Source organism: Pectinophora gossypiella, chromosome 9 (genome assembly GCF_024362695.1).
Source record: "Pectinophora gossypiella chromosome 9, ilPecGoss1.1, whole genome shotgun sequence".
NCBI lineage: Eukaryota > Metazoa > Arthropoda > Insecta > Lepidoptera > Gelechiidae > Pectinophora > Pectinophora gossypiella.
In genome coordinates, this window is record NC_065412.1 from 17072011 (window position 1) to 17091612 (window position 19602).

The 19602-nt window shown below is 43.1% G+C and overlaps 4 protein-coding genes across 4 annotated transcripts; 3 read left to right on the plus strand and 1 right to left on the minus strand.

The window, feature by feature from the left end:
- The first annotated feature begins 3416 nt into the window (after window positions 1–3416).
- LOC126369593 (major facilitator superfamily domain-containing protein 9-like) lies at window positions 3417–5465 on the plus strand. Its single transcript, XM_050014079.1, has 5 exons — window positions 3417–3618; window positions 3747–3878; window positions 4196–4325; window positions 4405–4623; window positions 4707–5465. Exons 1-5 carry the CDS (start codon window positions 3577–3579, stop codon window positions 5414–5416), a joined length of 1233 nt encoding a protein of 410 aa, XP_049870036.1. The 5' UTR covers window positions 3417–3576; the 3' UTR covers window positions 5417–5465.
- Window positions 5466–5601: 136 nt separating this feature from the next.
- Window positions 5602–6031, minus strand: LOC126369594 (protein PET100 homolog, mitochondrial). Its single transcript, XM_050014080.1, has one exon. The coding sequence runs from the start codon at window positions 5921–5923 to the stop codon at window positions 5693–5695; it is 231 nt and encodes a 76-aa protein (XP_049870037.1). The 5' UTR covers window positions 5924–6031; the 3' UTR covers window positions 5602–5692.
- A 1757-nt stretch (window positions 6032–7788) lies between these two features.
- On the plus strand, window positions 7789–8676 carry LOC126369327 (NADH dehydrogenase [ubiquinone] 1 beta subcomplex subunit 2, mitochondrial-like). The gene is made up of 3 exons (XM_050013655.1): window positions 7789–7999; window positions 8178–8304; window positions 8485–8676. The coding sequence occupies exons 1-3, from the start codon at window positions 7902–7904 to the stop codon at window positions 8578–8580; spliced, it is 321 nt and encodes a 106-aa protein (XP_049869612.1). The 5' UTR covers window positions 7789–7901; the 3' UTR covers window positions 8581–8676.
- A 3094-nt stretch (window positions 8677–11770) lies between these two features.
- Window positions 11771–14191, plus strand: LOC126369845 (uncharacterized). The gene has a single exon (XM_050014409.1). The coding sequence runs from the start codon at window positions 11771–11773 to the stop codon at window positions 14189–14191; it is 2421 nt and encodes an 806-aa protein (XP_049870366.1).
- Window positions 14192–19602: the final 5411 nt, after the last annotated feature.

Below are 19602 nucleotides of genomic sequence, written 5' to 3' on the forward strand. Positions count from 1 at the left end.
TCGTCATGGGAAAATTTTTGTATATCTATTTCCAGACTAACACCAATGAAACTAATTTGGTCTAAAACTAGGAAATTTAATAAAACCTTTTCAACACACAGTGAGTTTTCTAGTCAAGCCTGGGTATTTCAGTTTTTGCGCAAGTATACTCCTGACACAGCTGAAAAATTGTCTGACATCAATCACTTTAATATATTATTAAGTTCCACGAATTCTTTTCTGGCAACAGTCTTTTCTATTGAAGAATTAAAATCAGCCTTAAGATCTCGTAAGGATACAGCATGTGGCCTGGATTGGGTGTCATACAAAATGCTTAAATTACTAAATCCATCCAGTATGTTATTATTCTTGAATTTACTAAATTATCTGTGGCAAAACGGCTTAATCCCTGAACAATGGAAGACAGATTGTATAGTGCCTATTTTAAAACCAGGAAAGGATAGTAGCCATGCTGATTCATATCGTCCTATAACACTAAGTTCTTGTGTTGGTAAAATAGCTGAACAACTGATTAAACAGCGTTTGGAATTCTTCATTGAAAGCAATAGTATCTTACCAGCTAATCAATTTGGCTTTCGTCGAGGGCGGTCGGCGCGGGAAAGCCTGAGTCACTTTTGTCTGGATGTCCGTGATGCTCTGTCTCGTGATCAGATTTTGGGTTGTATTTTCTTCGATGTTGTTGGCGCTTTTAATAATGTTAATTTGGATATTTTAACAACTGTTCTGTCTTCATTGCAGCTGCCTGGAAAAATAATTAATTGGATATTTAATTTCTTGCATGGTCGAAAAATCTTTATTAAACATGATAATCAGTTAATTGGTCCTAGAAATTCCTTCAAAGGAGTATCTCAAGGTGGGATTTTAAGCCCATTGTTGTTCATACTGTATATTCATAAATTAAATTTAGTTTTAGGCAGTGAAACTCAAAATTTACAATTTGCTGATGACTTGGCTGTGTATTGTTCTGGTACTGAGTTGCCTGATATTCTAGGGAAACTTAATGCTGCTCTCTTAAACTTGCAGACTTATTTTGAAAGTCTTGGTTTAGAGATCAGCACTGACAAAAGTAAAGTAGTTATCTTTTCTAAAAAAATGGTTAAAACGTCAAGTGTTAAACTTTATTATAATAATAGATTGCTGCCTGTTGATAATACAGTTAAGTTTTTGGGTGTTTTATTTCAGCATAATTTTAAGTTTGAAAAATATGTCGATTGCTTAACAACTCATGCATCCAAATCCTGTAATATATTAAAATCTTTAACTGGTACCTATTGGGGTGCAGATCCCAAAATTTTATTGATTCTTTATAAATCTATTGTAAGGAGTCATTTTGAATATGCTTTTTTTTGCTTTTCTAGTGTAAATAAATTTGTTGAAAAATTAGAAAAGATTCAGAATCGTTGTTTACGAATTATTCTTGGTGCAATGTGCTCCACCCCCATCATATCGATGCAGGTGGAATGTAATGTACCTCCTTTGTTAAGCAGGTTCAAATATCTCATCTTTAAGTTTCTATTGAAAATTTCTTCTATTAAAAATCATCCTTTGCTTCTGAAGTTGCAGTCTTCTTCCTCAAGAATTAGTAGCTCATATTTTGGTTCCCTTGGGCAGCTTCTGCCTGAAATTATAAATTTACAAAAAGATTTTAATTTGTATTCAAGTTCTTTATGGCCTTGCTATGAGAACTCTTTTGATTCTAAATTCTTTCCAATGAAAATTGATATAAATTCATCTTTGAAATGTAAGGAAGAGGTATATTCTTTTTTGAATGGTTGGTCTGATCATCATCAGGTTTATACTGATGGTGCCAAAAATAGCAAATCTGTTTCTGCTGCAATTTATGATGCCCATGCTAAGGGGGGACATGGGTATAAACTGCCTTCATTTGTCAGTAGCTATACAGCTGAATGTTTGGCTATTCTAATAGCTTTAGATTATATTGAGTCTCAGGATGGCAACAAGTGGCTAATAGTTTCAGATTGTATGAGTGTTCTTCAAGCTCTTAATAATCCCAACCTTACTAGTAATACCAACTACATAATCTATGACATAAGGGAAAAATATAAAAATCTGTCAATAAACAATAAAAATATAATATTGACTTGGACACCGTCACACATTGGTGTGGTTGGTAATGAGCAAGCAGACTTTCTTGCCAGATCCATAACAAATAGTTCCCAGTCTCACCCCATTAAAAATGTTTTAGTTCCTGATTCTGACATCGTAGCTATTGTCAGGACAAAGTTGAAAAATGAATTTAATGAAACATGGCAGGAAATTATTCAAACTAAAGGCAAATGGTATGCCGAAATTAATAATAGTTTATCAACACCATGGTTTACAAAAGGTACTCTGTACCCCGGTAGAAAATTTTATTCAATTATATGTCGTCTTAGACTAGGACATTGCCGTTTTAATGCCCATTTAAATAGAATCAAAATTCTCACATCACCTACTTGTGATTTCTGTAACTCTGCTGATCAGACTTTGCAACATCTTTTCTTTGATTGCAGTAGTTTCACTCTTCCCAGATTGCTTCTCATAGACCGCCTCCTGAACATATATCGTACAGCTGAAGAAATCCCGCTCTCCCTTCAGCAACTTCTCAAAAACAGGGACTGTTATAAGCCCCTCTATGAATTTGTTTTAGCAACTTTTGGAGATATTTGATTGTCTAAACATTCTTTCTTTCTTTTTGATTATTGCTTTGAAATACCTTGAATTTGAATATATTTGTGTTCTTTTTTACGTTTTGACTTTCTTTTCTTTTGTGTATCTTTTGTTTTTGTTTCAATGTTGTGTTGACAGATGTCAACCGACATACGTTTTGTTTTGTTTTAGTGTTTTAGTCTTGGATTTTACCCTTCGCCTTTCTTGATTACTTGTATTGTAGTTGTTATTGACTTATGATTTTGTGACTTGGCTTCGGCCTTAATTTTGAAAACAAACTAAGACTTGGCTTCGGCCTTAATTTTTAAGACAAACTAAGACTTGGCTTCGGCCTTAATTTTGAAAACAATATAAGACTTGGCTTCGGCCTTAATTTGAAAACAATATAAGACTTGGCTTCGGCCTTAATTTTGAAAACAATAAAAGACTTGGCTTCGGCCTTAATTTGAAAACAATATAAGACTTGGCTCCGGCCTTAATTTTGAAAACAAACTAAGACTTGGCTTCGGCCTTAATTTGAAAATAATATAAGACTTGGCTTCGGCCTTAATTTTTAAAACAAACTAAGACATGGCTTCGGCCTTAATTCTGAAATCAAACTAAGAATTGGCTTCGGCCTTAATTTTGTAAAAATACGCCAGACTTGGTTTAAACCTATGAATTTTATAACTAAAAATATATAAATAAATATAACACATGACTTGGCTGTATGGGCTATGATCCCTTTGCCTGTCCTACGGACAAAATAACCAAAAAAAATGGTTAAGTTTATCAATTACGTAGTAAAATTAAATACCTATTGCCAATACAATGATTGAATTAAATATATAAATTCCAACAACTTAGAAATTAGGTTTCTATTTAATCCTTAATATTTGTGAAATTTTTGTACACATTGTGATAGAAATGTCTTTTTCCATTCATCTCCTTCATTTCATAGCATTTGTGGTAAGTACATTCGTAAATCAGAGTAATATCTACGTAAGAGAAATAACAGATTTGAAAACGTTGTAGAGACAATTGTAATGCAAAGTAGGCTAAAGGGTGCGTGACGTTAATGAGTTGGTGTGCTGCAGGACCTGCTGGCGGTGGGGCTGATCCTACCGCTGGTGCCGGCACACGCGCGGCAGCTGGGCGCCAGCCACGTCGCAGTCGGCCTGCTCGGCTCCGTCTACGCCACGTTCCAGCTGGGTTCCGGTCCCCTTGTTGTAAAATAACATCCTATAAACTTCAATTACATTTTTTTACCAGATATGGACTACCAAAATATATAGTATGGTTTTGATGCAGCAGTTTAAGAACACACATTGTGTTGTGACAAGGTTATGGCCTTATGGCTATAGTCTCACCCCTTATGACATGCGATAGCTGGAGAAGGAGTGGTGTATGCACCTATACTATAATACACCTTTGCCTATCCCTTTGAGGCTACAAGCATGATGCAATGTTAATTCAAGAAAATGTTATATAAAAGATTATTTATAGTACTTTATCAAATCTAAAGTGTTGCTTATTTTATTTTCAGGGCAGTTTAAGTGATGTAAAAGGACGGAAAACAATATTAATGCTGTCATTAGTAGTGTGTAGTGTGGCCTACGGGCTCACAGGAATTGTTACCTCAGTTACCAGTATTTTATGTTTAAGGGCACTTTTAGGTAATGAAAATATTATAATTATTGTCTTTTACTAGCAAAAATACTAGTAGCAACACTAGCAAGCAATTTTATGTTTTAGGGTTATTTAAACAGACCCAAATGTTGACTAGAGCTATGGTGCCGGATTACGAGGGTTGTGAGACCAAGCAATCTGAAATATATGGCAAGATGGCTGCTATCTCTGGAGCTGGCATCACAATAGGACCAGTCATCGGAGGACATGTTCTTGAAGATTATCCCGAGCATGGCTTTAAATACATAGCACTAGCAGTTGGTGCATGCTTTCTTCTGAATGCTGGTAAAAAAATATTTATTTAAAAACTTCTTTCCTTACAGCCTTAATTTTTTACAATGTCCCTGTATATTAATTTTTATTTTTAGGTCTTGTTTACACTTTGCCTAAAACAGTCAAAAGGGTCAAAAGGAAATCAAGAGAGAAACATGGAGCAGTTTCACAAAATGTTGTTAACTTTGTTACTCTAAGCTTAAGACAATCTGTGATAGAATTGTACAAAGTAAACTGGTATAAATTTTGGGATGTATTCATGTTAAAAGCCTTAATAGGGTTTGCTATGGGTGTGTATTATTCCAATTATTCTTTGTATCTGAAAACTATTTACCTATTGTCTCCTAAATATGTAGGCTATGTAATATCATTTCAAGGTGTTATCGGATCTCTGTCTAGTTTTTTCATGGGCTACATCAATAGATTATATTGTGAAGATAATGATTACAGTTTAAGAAATTTGCATGTATTTGCTATAATTAGCATATCACTGATAGGAATGATCTTGTCATCCAATGTATATGTATATGCATTCTGGTTAATCCCATTAGCTATTGGCAATGCTACAGGCAGGCTTGTAACATTAGAAATGATATTGAGACGAAGCCACGGACACCACAGAGGGACTTTAATTGGTGCTTCCAATAGTGTTCGTTCTTTATCTGGGATTGTAGCCCCCATGGTGGCAGGGCTGATAGGCCAGTATGTTGGTGTTACCTATGTTATATATGCTTCTTTACTGGCAACTTTAATTGGACTTGGCATGAGCTATCACACTCGAAACACAAAAATGAAAAATGACTGAGTAAACTAGTAAGTTATTTAATTCAAAAATAAATAAAAATAATGCAAAATGTTGTAATTTTATTTAAGTCCCTTTGCACGTCTCTCTGAAATTAAGCTCAAGAGAGCCAATTTTATTTTAACCAGAATGGGTGGTAAGATGTGATGGCTCACCAAACTCTGCAATTTAGTAAAAAAAGATTTAAATAAGTTAAATATATGATTTATTTACACAATCATGGTCTAATTCTATGCACCACACTACACTTATCTATTGGTGATACCCCTATTTAGATAATCAATTATTCTCTTTGTCTCTTTCAAGTGCTGTTATCTGTTTCATTCTCATGTCTTTGATGAGCTTCTGGATAGCTTCTCTGTCCTGCTGGTTTTCCGGGGGGAAGATGTCTCGCTTAGTGTTAGTAACCCATTCCTCAAAATAAGCTGGTTGATTGAAGTAATGGAAAAGTATTACCGGGAACGACATGTACATCGCCATTCTACCAACTTCTAGCTTCCAGTTACCCATGTTTTCTGAGAGGGCAAAATATGGAAATAAACGAATAAATTTTATAGAAAGAATAAAATCGTGATTTTACTACACAGCTAATGTAGTGTAGTTCACATTTTTTTTTTTTTTGTTTTTGTTTTCCCCGAAGGGTAAGGCAAAGGGAACTATGCCCATACAGCCATGTCTGACGTATTTTTTTTCTTGATGATTAATGAAATGATGAAAGGTGATGATGATGAAACCTAAGCCCCCACCCTCGGAGTAGACTCCTACTCCGAACCCCAAACGAATTAACTCAAAAGTCCGCATAAACTTTTGAGTTATGAAGCGGCTTCCTGACACGAAGCGAAAATAGGCAGATACACTTTGTTTATTGAATACTCCAATATAAACAACACTCGCGAATGTCTTCCGACTAACTTAATGCGATCATTAACCACAAAACACCACTTCGTATTAATTATTTAGATTATTCAATGAAGAAAGCAACTGTCCCGTTCCCGTTTCCCGCCGAAAAGCCGTGTAGTTCACAATTTCACATTGTTAGTTAAACGTCAAATGAGATGTCATTTTCCGAAAACAAAATACTGCAAACTGCAAATTAAAAATAATAATAAAGGAAATAAGGGCTTTTTGGCGGGAGAACGTTAACGTCATGATTGCTTTCTTCATTGAATAATCTAAATATTCAATACGAAATGGTGTTTTGTGGTTAATGATCGCAATCGGTTATTCGGGAAACATTCGTAATAGTGTAAATAAATAAACAAAGTGTACCTATTTATTTTTGCTTCGTGGCTAGAAGCCGCTTCATGATTCGAAAGTTTATGCGGACTTCGTTTGGGGTCCGAAGTAGGAGTCTACACCCAGGGGTTTAGGTTTCACCATTCATTGTCATCACCTTTTATAATTTCATTAATCATCAGTACATAGGACTTGGCTGTAAGGGTATAGTGCCCTTTGCCTTACCCTTCGGGGAATACGAAAAAAATATATATTAATGTCAAACTTGTGTCAAACACAGACTTTTTTTTTTTTTTTTGTTTTTGTTTTCCCCGAAGGGTAAGGCAAAGGGAACTATGCCCATACAGCCATGTCTTACGTATTTTTTTTCTTGATGATTGATGAAATGATGATGATGATGAAACCTAAGCCCCCACCCTCGGAGTAGACTCCTACTCCGAACCCCAAACGAATTAACTCAAAAGTCCGCATAAACTTTCGAGTTATGAAGCGGCTTCCTGGCACGAAGCGAAAAAAGGCAGATACACTTTGTTTATTGAATACTTCTATATAATAACACTCGCGAATGTCTTCCGACTAACTTAATGCGATCATTAACCACAAAACACCACTTCGTATTAATTATTTAGATCATTCAATGAAGAAAGCAACTGTCCCGTTCCCGTTTCCCGCCAAAAAGCCTCAAAGACAGACTAGTAAGAAGATACTACGTAGGTACAACGTAGGTATAATGGTATATGGCTTTTTGGCGGGAAACGGGAACGGGACAGTTGCTTTCTTCATTGAATGATCTAAATAATTAATACGAAGTGGTGTTTTGTGGTTAATGATCGCATTAAGTTAGTCGGAAGACATTCGCGAGTGTTATTATATTGGAGTATTCAATAAACAAAGTGTATCTGCCTATTTTCGCTTCGTGTCAGGAAGCCGCTTCATAACTCAAAAGTTTATGCGGACTTTTGAGTTAATTCGTTTGGGGTTCGGAGTAGGAGTCGACTCCGAGGGTGGGGGCTTAGGTTTCATCATCATCACCTTTCATCATTTCATTAATCATCAAGAAAAAAATACGTCAGACATGGCTGTATGGGCATAGTTCCCTTTGCCTTACCCTTCGGGGAAAACCAAAACAAAAACAAAAAAAAAAGTATAATGGTATATGTCAAATCAAGAAAAAAAATTATTATTCCAGTCAGATACATTTTAATTCGGATAAACACTGTTCCTATTTGATAAATAACGAAATTTAAACGAAATGCTTACGCGAGCTCTTACCTCAAGAGCTCTTTTACTAAGGACTCTTAAAAATAGCGCGGATAATGTAAAGCAGGCTAAAAGAAACGCTGGCCATGGGTAAGTGTGAGAGTGGTTATGTCATTCCTTACATAGGTACTGAACAAAATATATATTGTAACATTGTATTAGGTAGGATTAAACACCTTCATAAGGCCTAATTGATTAAGAAGTAAGATAATTTTAAATCTGTGCCAGGGAAGTTGTTCATTGACACTTATTGGCCATATTTTTCCAGAGTATGGACGTATAGGATGCCGCCACCGATGCCGTCGAAGAGTTCGATATACCTGGCCGAGGGCCTTGGCGCGTTCGCTTGGTGGTGGGTGTTCTACCATATCTTCACTGAACCAGAGCACATCTATGTAAGTTGTATATTTATATTTACAAATAATATGTCAAAAGTTCTGCATTGTTTATTTTATCCCTTGACTTATTTGTAATATATTTTCTCCTATGCTTCTTGAATAGTATGTTTTGTATTGATAGTCTGCTTTAGTTCACCCTGTTCTATCAATATTGAAATTCACCCATTGTTTTTTCAGGGTGAATGGCCGTATGTTGATCCGTGCACATGGACTGATCAAGAACTGGGCATCCCACCCGATAGCAAGGGCCCTCTAAAATCAACTAATATGTAATAGATAGTTACCAGTAGAAAATGTATTTTAAATAAATATTCATGTAGATGACCATTTCCATGTTGTGTTAAAATAGAAATAAAATGTAATACAAAAGTGATGCGTTTATGTTTTACACTTCGTAAGACCGACAGCCAATTTTGGATGAGTATTAAGTATTTGTCGTCAAATACCAGAATTCGTCTGTCTGCTGTTCAAAAGTTAAAGTGTAGTCAGAATCTCGGTCCGTGAAGGTGGCAGTGCCAGGATAAGGGAGGGACTCCTTTCAGAAGAACTATTATTTCATATCATATGCAGTAACATTGCAGATTTCCACATATCTGACCACATGTAGTGGTAAAAATAAATAATTATACATAAACAGACAATTACAGGATGACTTTTGGCCCCTTAACAAAACGGAACATGTGAATCTTTGACAAAAAATAAAGATACGTATCTAGACACGCGGTAGCGTGTCAAGCCAAGTTCAAGAAACAGAACTGGCGAGCCACACTGTGTGTAATAATTACACGAACCATTTGGAGCAACTTTTGACCCCCTTATAAATCAAAAACTATTTCACATAAACATATCAAATTTGGCTCATAATTATATTGAGACTTGCGAGATACATATGTTTTCTAAATTTCTTAAGCTTATCTCAAACGGTTATTTAGATATTAATGTCCAAAAATCCTCATTTTTATCATTGACTGACCTATAGATCAAAATTCTAACCAAGTTCCAGATGACCTAGAGAGTTAAAATTTGGTATGCAGATAGTTAATTATTCATACAAAGGAATAAATAAAAAACTGGCAAATTTTTAATAATTAGTTTCTATTATGAACGCTTAACATAAATACCTAATTAGTGCCTGTACATAACTGTAGATGTAAGAATCAGTAAGTAATCAAAACTCATGACATGCGGCATGTCATGAGTTTTGATTACTTACATGCCTTTATGTGGTAGGTATGTGCATTAACTTAACATATAACATATAATAACGCCTATATGCCCTATCGGGGTAGGCAGAGCACTAAGTGATCATAGAACCACTTGATGCCACATTCGACAAGTACTGTGAGGGTAGGTAAGCAAGTTAAAACATGTGTTTCGCTCACCATACAACACAACTCTCATCCATTTTACTGGCTTTTAATTTTTTTCACGTAACGTGATTATAACCTACCTATTCAATTGTTTTATATTTATAAAGTCTACTTTTAGTTTTGAATTTGTCCTTTTAAAAGGATCTACGGCGTTACGAGGATAATTATGCACTTACTTTTTTTTTCGTCAGGCGCTTTCTGACTAGTGCATATAGTCTCCCTACATTTGTTTTCTTAAAAAATATTAAATGTTGACAATATAAAGTTTTTATCTGTTCATTCAATAGACGGTAATACAATTCGCTAGTGATACTGTTTGTGAAGTTTTCTATCACGATTTGTGCGTGTACTGTGTTGATATTTATTTTGGACAATTATGCTACAATTATACGATAAATAAGAAAAAAAAACACACCACACATAATGCAGTGAGTACGAACATTGGCCCCGATTCCTGCAGACACCGCCTAATTTTATTTTAAGTTATATCCGTCATTTTCATATCCGTCGAAAAGGAAAGGGACGGATGATTCACAGCTCTTAATTTTAGGAAGAATGAGTAAATTAATGTGTCGGGTTATTGACTGACGTAAAATTTTTAGACGGTTGGTTTAGATTTGTGCTTAAAATTGACGTGTGTTCCATAAATTTTATGCTTGTCGATTACCCGTCCCTTTCCTTTTCGGCGGATAAGAAAATGACAGATATAACTTAAAATAAAATTAGATGGTATTTACAGGAATTAGCACCATTAACTGTGTAAACAAATCTACGCAAATATACATAGTGAAATAGTGATTATTTTAAATTTTGCTGTGTAACGGTTTGATAATTTTGACCGTTGACCGTTGACCCCGCTCTGTCATATAGTTAGAAGAGAACGCCTGAGAAATGTTAACGAGCAAATGTGTCAATTGTCGTAGAAATGTTAACGAGTGTTAGCTAGCGCCTTATAGTTATATCAGAGCAAGACACAAAAAAGACAAAAGAGCTAACAATCTAATTATTAAGGAATACTATGCAAGTTTTGATAATACCAAGGATTTGAGTTTCATTATATTGAAAATGGAAGCTACGGACGTAATTTGCAACCGTTGTTCGACTAGGATTACTCATAGACGTTATCTAAAATGTAGTATGTGCATGATGTCTTATGATCTAGAATGTACAAATGTCAGTGATGCAGGTTTTTTGTATGGTAGTAAGTACTTGGGGTATGGTAGTAAGTACTTGGGGTTTGGTACCAAGTACTTGGGGTATGGTAGTAAGTACTTGGGGTATGGTAGTAAGTACTTGGGGTATGGTAGTAAGTACTTGGGGTATGGTAGTAAGTACTTGGGGTATGGTAGTAAGTACTTGGGGTATGGTAGTAAGTACTTGGGGTTTGGTACCAAGTACTTGGGGTATGGTAGTAAGTACTTGGGGTATGGTAGTAAGTACTTGGGGTATGGTAGTAAGTACTTGGGGTATGGTAGTAAGTACTTGGGGTTTGGTACCAAGTACTTGGGGTATGGTAGTAAGTACTTGGGGTATGGTAGTAAGTACTTGGGGTTTGGTACCAAGTACTTGGGGTATGGTAGTAAGTACTTGGGGTATGGTAGTAAATACTTCCCGTGTGGAGTTGCTGATCTCCCATCGGGCGCGTCCCCAGGTGGCGGATAGGGGAACGCCCCCCCAGATATGGGGGGGGTACCGGCTTCGGCCGGCGCGGACCAAAATCAGCGAGGTGGGGTCGCTCTTCGCTCTCCTCTGCGGGGGCAGAGGGTTCTGAAGATGTGACCAGGCGACGGGTCTCTGGCCTCGGCCAGAAGACACGGGCTTCGGCTCAACGTCGGTAGGGGCGGCGGGTCCGGCAGCAATGCTGGGCAACGGCTTCGGCCACCGTCGGCCCGACCCGTAACCCAGACGCAATGCTGTCTGGAGCGGGGGCCGCCTCCGCATTGAGCCGGAGGGGGCCGCGAGGAAGACAACCTCTCTAAAATAATTACCCAAGCCTAAGGTGTGGCGCCTGCTGACGGGCTGAATGGTCAGTGGTTCTGGCAGCAAGGGTGCCCCGGGGAGGTCACCCCGGTAAGAAAAGACGTTAAAAAACCATGGATAAGCAGATCGATAATTCTATTCCGCCGGCGGGCACTCCAAGCGAGCGACCCCGCCCCTCTTCGGAGGGCAAGCCCCATACGTATACGGCGGGGGGCAAAGACTGCTTCGTAGGTCGGCAAGATGCCGGCCTCCGTGAACACGACACAGGCAATGAAAATGGCTCACGAGTAGGTTTAAGTTTCGAAGTAAGGAAAGAGGAGGAACAGAAGGTAGAAGGGCGGGAATTGCGAAGCCGTAGGAACACCTTCTACCCGGCTTTCGCTGAATCCGGAGTGGTCGCTAGCGCGTCAGCACCATCACCGCTTCCCGAAGCGATGGTGGTTCTGGAGCGTATCCCAATACCGGAGATTGAGGGGACGATCGACATGGAAGTCGAAGCTGAGAAGGAGGCATCGTCTGCTGGGACGGATACCAGCCTGGTCACAGTACGATCCAGGTCGGGGTCCCCCGAGACGAGGAGCCGCTTCTGGGCAGAGGAGGGCCCAAAGAGGCGTCGCCTGACGATGGCATCGTCGGAGTCGGCATCGCCTTCGGGCAGTGATGGAGGTGGAGAGGCGTCTGTCACCAAAGGCAGAGCTCGCCGCTCCACATCCGGGAAATTCGTCGGCCTGTCCAAGGCACAGGCATACGTCAACGCCGCGAAGAAGGAGTTTCAAAAAACTCAAGCCGCGGAGGAGATCGCAGAGTTCGCCAAACGAACTCTTCAGGCCAGGGTGACGCGCCTGTCAGAATCCTCCTCTGGGTGTGAGAACGAGGCTCCTCACCAGGACATCAACCAGCAGGTGCTGGGCGCCCTGGAGGTGGTAGAAAAGGTAGCCAGCAAATCCGGCAACCTGAAGGGCACATCAGAGCGAGCGCTGAGAGACGCAAAGTCGTCGATCAGAGCTGCCTTTGATGTGCTCTTAGAGAGGACCTCCACCGATGTTACGAGGCAACTGCAGGCGGACAATGCCCGCATACTAGCGGACAATGTCCGTCTGCAGGCCCAAATGGCCAACCTCCAAAATGACCTCATCAACATGAGGGTGGAGATGGAGTTGTTGAGGAAGGTGCAGGGCGCCTCTGTACCATCTCCGGCACCGCCTATGGAGCTGCCTGCTGCACCGCAGACTACTCGCGGCAAAAAGCGGCCAGAAGTGGCCTCTCTGTCCGCCAGCAACGAGGATGAGTTGGCGCGAACCATCATGGTCCAAGTAGGGACGATGGTTAACGCTCGTTTGGAGGCCCTAGAGGGCAGACTTCTCCCGGAGAAGCGATTGCGTCCGCCGCTGTCAGTTGACAGCAAGCGGTCTGAAGCCTCTCCAGTGGCCAAAGCAACCCCGGTACAGACGCAGCCTACCGTGGTGTCAGGCGGAGCCACAACAGCTCGCTCTGCCGCAGCAGAGGCCAAGGAGAAGAGGACGAAGAAGAAGAAAAAGCCGAAGAAGAAGAAAAAGGCCAGCGCTGACCAACAAGCGGCTGCGCCTCGTGTCCCTCGACCGATTCCCCCGGCGCCCTCCACAATGGAGGTGCCGTGGAACGTTGTTGCCAGAAAGGGCACAAAGAAGGTCACCCCCACTCTGACAAAGAGTGGCCCGGTCAAGCTGCGTCCTCCTCGGACGGCGGCCGTTGTTCTGACGCTACAACCGGGCGCGGAGGAAAAGGGGGCCTCTTATGCTGGCGTGTTGGCTGAGGCCAGATCCAAGATAAAGTTGGACGAGATGGGCATAGGGGCAGTCCGGTTTCGACGAGCTGTGACCGGGGCCCGCATCCTAGAGGTGTCCGGCACCTCTAGCATTGAAAAGGCGGACTCCCTCGCGCAAAAGCTGAGGGAGGCGCTAAATGAGGACGTGGTCCGAATTAATCGGCCTACAAAAATGGCAGAGATGCGCATCACGGGCTTGGACGACTCGGTCACCGCTGAGGACTTGGTGGCAGCGGTGGCTCGAGTTGGTCAATGCGCTTCCGACCAGATAAAGCCTGGTGAAATTCGCCGGGATAAAACTGGCCTCGGCTCGGTGTGGTTGCGGTGCCCGGTGTTTGCTGCAAAAAAGGTGTCTGAGGGTGGAAGACTACTGGTCGGTTGGGTGGCAGCTCAAGTGAAGCTGCTTGAGACCCGACCGATGCGGTGCTACCGATGCCTGGAGCCGGGACACGTCAGGGCATCATGCGTCTCAGAGGTGGACCGTAGCGATCTCTGCTACCGCTGCGGACAGCCTGGTCACATAGGCCAAAAGTGCTCAGCCGCGCCCCACTGCACTATCTGTGAGGCAGCCGGCAAGCCTGCGGATCATCGGATGGGCTCATGTATCACCCCATCCAAACGCAAGAACGGAAGGAAGAAGGCTGGCGCTGGACCCAAGGTCCCCCCGCAGCCTGTCCGAGCAAATGCTGAAGCCCGGGCCGAGGTGGAATCGACAATGGCCATTGATTAATGGCTATTCGGTTCCTCCAGGCGAATATCGGCCACGGCTCCAGAGCCCAAGACCTTCTGTCCCAAAGCATGGCAGAGTGGCTGATCGGACTGGCGGTGGTCAGCGAGCCATACTATGTTCCACCTAGGGACAACTGGTTGAGCGACCAAGATGGTCTCGTCACGATCGTCACGCAGACGTCGGCCGGCTCCTCGCCCTTCGAGCGGATGTTTAGAGGTCGGGGATTAGTCTCGGCGTTTGTAGACGGCGTGATGGTGATCGGGGCGTACTTCTCGCCAAATCGGAGCCTGGCTGAGTTTGAGATTTTCTTGGACGAGGTCAGTGCTTTGATTGACAGAAGCCGCCCTGATCTAGTGCTCTTCGCTGGGGATCTCAACGCCAAATCTTTGGCGTGGGGATGTCCAGCGACAGATGCACGCGGCCGAGCTCTGGAGGAGTGGGCAGTCGCAACTGGTTTAGAGTTGCTCAACCGGGGAACGGTAGCCACGTGCGTGCGGCAACAGGGCAGCTCCATCGTGGACGTCACGTTCGCGAACGCTGCCCTGGCGCGCCGTGTCCAGGGCTGGGAAGTGCTGGAGGGCGTGGAGACGTTGTCGGATCACAGGTATATCCGATTCAGCGTCTCCGCGTCCGCAGTTGCCCCGAGCGGCCCGAGCCGACCCCTGCAAAGGGACAGTCCCCGCTGGGTGATAAAGCACCTCGATAAAGAGTTGCTGATGGAGGCGGCCATCGTCCAGGCCTGGGTCTCCAACCTTGACGGCCCCGTGGTGGTTGAGGATGAGGCTGCTCGGCTAAACGAGGCAATGTCGCAAATTTGCGACGCGTCGATGCCTCGGGCCAAGCCCATACCTCCCAAACGGAGGGTATATTGGTGGAATGCAGAGATTGCGCAACTGCGCGAATCTTGCGTTGCGGCAAGACGCCAATATGCCCGGCAGAGGAGACGCCGGATCCATGACAGCGATGAAGAGGGCAGACTCTACAACATCTATAGAGTCTGGGTCTGGGGTCGTTCGCTCCATGGCCTTGTATGGAGCCCCAGTATGGGCCAACACTCTGAAGAGGCAGAATATCGCCCTTCTGAATGCAGCTCAGAGGGCGATGGCCATCAGAGTGATACGGGGCTACCGAACGATCTCCTGCGAGGCGGCGCGTGTGCTGGCTGGATCTCTGCCCTGGGACCTGGATGCGAGAGCCCTCTCATCAATGTATTTTTGGCGAGAGGAGGCGCATGGTCGGGGTGACACGCCAGCACCACGTGAGGTGCAAGCGCAGCGGGAGGAAGTACTCCGACTGCTGCTACTGGAGTGGGAGCAGAGGCTGGCTCAGCCTAGTGCAGGCCTGAGAACAATCCAGGCAGTTCGCCCAGTCCTCCGACAGTGGTTGGACCGGCGTCACGGGGTGATGACCTTCCGGCTCACTCAGATCCTCTCGGGACATGGTTGTTTTGGGAGGTATCTGCATGTTGTAGCCGGAAGAGAGCCGACCGCCGAGTGTCATCACTGCGGCGGCTGCCCGGAAGACACGGCCCAGCACACGCTTGAGGCGTGTCCAGCCTGGGCGACAGAGCGCCAAGAACTTGGTGCCGTTGTGGGGTGCGACCTTTCGCTGCCCGCTGTGGTCCAGGCCATGGTTGACAGCGAGAGGTCGTGGAAGGCGGTTCTCGCATTTTGCGAAGCTGTCCTTCGATCCAAAGAGGATGCGGAGCGGGAGAGGGAGGCTACTGCCACCGACCCTGCACGTCGCAGGAGACCCAGGCGGAGACGGCGGGCGGATGTCGGCCGTCTTCCGCCCTAACACTGATGCGGGTCTCTCCCTGTGTGTCCTGGACCAGAGGAGGAGGGCACAACAGGGGAGACCCCGGGACGATAAGACCCGTGAGGGCATTACATCGGTGCTTTGCACCGTAAGAGCCGCGGGCGGCAGACCCGGGGGAGTCTGTCGTACCTAACATCTGGCTCGAGTTGGCGTTGCGTGTGTGTTCCCCGCACGCCACTCATTCCCGATTGAGATGGGGCCTATCAGGCCATCCACCACCGGGTCGCGGAAGCATGCTTCGGCGATTCCCGGGTCCCGGTACCACCGTGGACGGGAAGGAACACCGTTGGTTTTTAGTGGGTATACCGGGTGGCGACACCCGGGGAGTCCCACATAACCACGTCGTCCCCCCGGGCGGCGTGGTATGCGTAACGCATTTTCCAACGTAAAAAAAAAAAAAAAAAAAAAATGGTAGTAAATACTTGGGGTATGGTGGTAAGTACTTGGGGTATGGTGGTAAGTACTTGGGGTATGGTAGTAAGTACTTGGGGTATGGTAGTAAGTACTTGGGGTATGGTAGTAAGTACTTGGGGTATGGTAGTAAATACTTGGGGTATGGTGGTAAGTACTTGGGGTATGGTGGTAAGTACTTGGGGTATGGTGGTAATTACTTGGGGTATGGTGGTAAGTACTTGGGGTATGGTGGTAAGTACTTGGGGTATGGTGGTAAGTACTTGGGGTTTGGTACCAAGTACTTGTGGTATGGTAGTAAGTACTTGGGGTATGGTGGTAAGTACTTGGGGTATGGTGGTAAGTACTTGGGGTATGGTAGTAAGTACTTGGAGTATGGTGGTAAGTACTTGGGGTATGGTGGTAAGTACTTGGGGTATGGTGGTAAGTACTTGGGGTATGGTAGTAAGTACTTGGGGTATGGTAGTAAGTACTTGGGGTATGGTAGTAAGTACTTGGGGCATGGTGGTAAGTACTTGGGGTATGGTGGTAAGTACTTGGGGTATGGTAGTAAATACTTGGGGTATGGTGGTAAGTACTTGGGGTATGGTAGTAAGTACTTGGGGTATGGTAGTAAGTACTTGGGGTATGGTAGTAAGTACTTGGGGTATGGTAGTAAATACTTGGGGTATGGTGGTAAGTACTTGGGGTATGGTAGTAAATACTTGGGGTATGGTGGTAAGTACTTGGGGTATGGTGGTAAGTACTTGGGGTATGGTGGTAAGTACTTGGGGTTTGGTACCAAGTACTTGGGGCATGGTAGTAAGTACTTAGGGTATGGTAGTAAGTACTTGGGGTTTGGTACCAAGTACTTGGGGTATGGTAGTAAGTACTTGGGGTATGGTAGTAAGTACTTGGGGTATGGTAGTAAGTACTTGGGGTATGATGGTAAGTACTTGGGGTATGGTAGTAAATACTTGGGGTATGGTGGTAAGTACTTGGGGTATGGTGGTAAGTACTTGGGGTATGGTGGTAAGTACTTGGGGTATGGTGGTAAGTACTTGGGGTATGGTGGTAAGTACTTGGGGTTTGGTACCAAGTACTTGGGGTATGGTAGTAAGTACTTGGGGTATGGTAGTAAGTACTTGGGGTTTGGTACCAAGTACTTGGGGTATGGTGGTAAGTACTTGGGGTATGGTAGTAAGTACTTGGGGTATGGTAGTAAGTACTTGGGGTATGGTGGTAAGTACTTGGGGTATGGTGGTAAGTACTTGGGGTATGGTGGTAAGTACTTGGGGTATGGTGGTAAGTACTTAGGGTATGGTAGTAAGTACTTGGGGTTTGGTACCAAGTACTTGGGGTATGGTAGTATACTACTTGGGGTATGGTAATAAGTACTTGGGGTATGGTGGTAAGTACTTGGGGTATGGTAGTAAGTACTTGGGGTATGGTAGTAAATACTTGGGGTATGGTAGTAAGTACTTGGGGTATGGTAGTAAGTACTTGGGGTATGGTAGTAAGTACTTGGGGTATGGTAGTAAATACTTGGGGTATGGTGGTAAGTACTTGGGGTATGGTGGTAAGTACTTGGGGTATGGTGGTAAGTACTTGGGGTATGGTAGTAAGTACTTGGGGTATGGTAGTAAGTACTTGGGGTATGGTCGTAAGTACTTGGGGTATGGTAGTAAGTACTTGGGGTATGGTAGTAAGTACTTGGAGTATGGTGGTAAGTACTTGGGGTATGGTGGTAAGTACTTGGGGTATGGTAGTAAGTACTTGGGGTATGGTAGTAAGTACCTGGGGTATGGTAGTAAGTACTTGGGGTATGGTAGTAAGTACTTGGGGTATGGTGGTAAGTACTTGGGGTATGGTAGTAAGTACTTGGGGTATGGTAGTAAATACTTGGGGTATGGTGGTAAGTACTTGGGGTATGGTAGTAAGTACTTGGGGTATGGTAGTAAGTACTTGAAGTATGGTGGTAAGTACTTGGGGTATGGTGGTAAGTACTTGGGGTTTGGTACCAAGTACTTGGGGTATGGTACCAAGTACTTGGGGTTTGGTACCAAGTACTTGGGGTATGGTACCAAGTACTTGGGGTATGGTACCAAGTACTTGGGGTTTGGTACCAAGTACTTGGGGTATGTTACCAAGTACTTGGGGTAGTGACCTTGATGCGGAGCAGTTTTCGAAAATCGGGAAGTATTTCCATACTTTACATGACGTTCCCATCACTACCCCGATATATATTTCATACCCCCGAGACATTTTCTGGATAAACAAAATTTTGTATGGCGGCCATCTTGTTTTTCCGACATTGTGTTTTTTTTTCACCCGCGATGAAAATTGACCAAGATTTAAATAGGTGTCGTGAAAGAAAAATTGGTTCACGTGCGATAGTTTTGCCAGGCCGTAGGGTGTTTCTCGGACGCGGAGCAGTTTTTGGTGACCAGAAAGTATTTCCGTACTCTACATGACGTTTTGAGCAAGCGCTCCATACATTATTTTTACCCAAAGGGGCTTCTTCTAAAAAAAAACAAAATTTTGTGTGGCGGCCATCTTGTTTTTCCGCCATTTTGTTTTTTTTACAGGCGATTGGATTTGATCAAGATTTAAATACGTTTTGTGAAAGAAAAATTGCTTCAGGTTCTATAGTTTAGCTTTATAGCTTCACCGTGTTTATAGTTTAGTTTTAATTTTAAATAGTTTAATTTGAATTTGTATTAGATTTTTACTATTTTAATTGTTTGTGGTATCTATTTTAATGTATGGATTTTTAGATCTGAAATAAACGATATTATTATTATTATTAGCCAGGCCATAGGGTGTCTCCCTAAAGCTGACCAGTTTCCGAAGGTCTGGAAGTTTTCCGGGAGCCTTGAGACCGATCAGATCAATTTGACTTTACAAATGCACTAGTCACCCCTACGATTTTTGAAAATTCCCCTCGATTTATTTGGTCTGCCATCATCAGACCCTGACTTCCTTGACATGGGACCACCTTGGGAATATCTCCTTTCGACCAAAAAAAGAATTATCAAAATCGGTTCATACACGACGAAGTTATCCCCGAACAAACATAAAACAAATATACATACGGTCGAATTGAGAACCTCCTCCTTTTTTGAAGTCGGTAAAAACAAAGCTGTTGTCAATTCATTGAGTATGAGTATGACGGCGCCTCATAGAGCGCCATCTGTACGGAT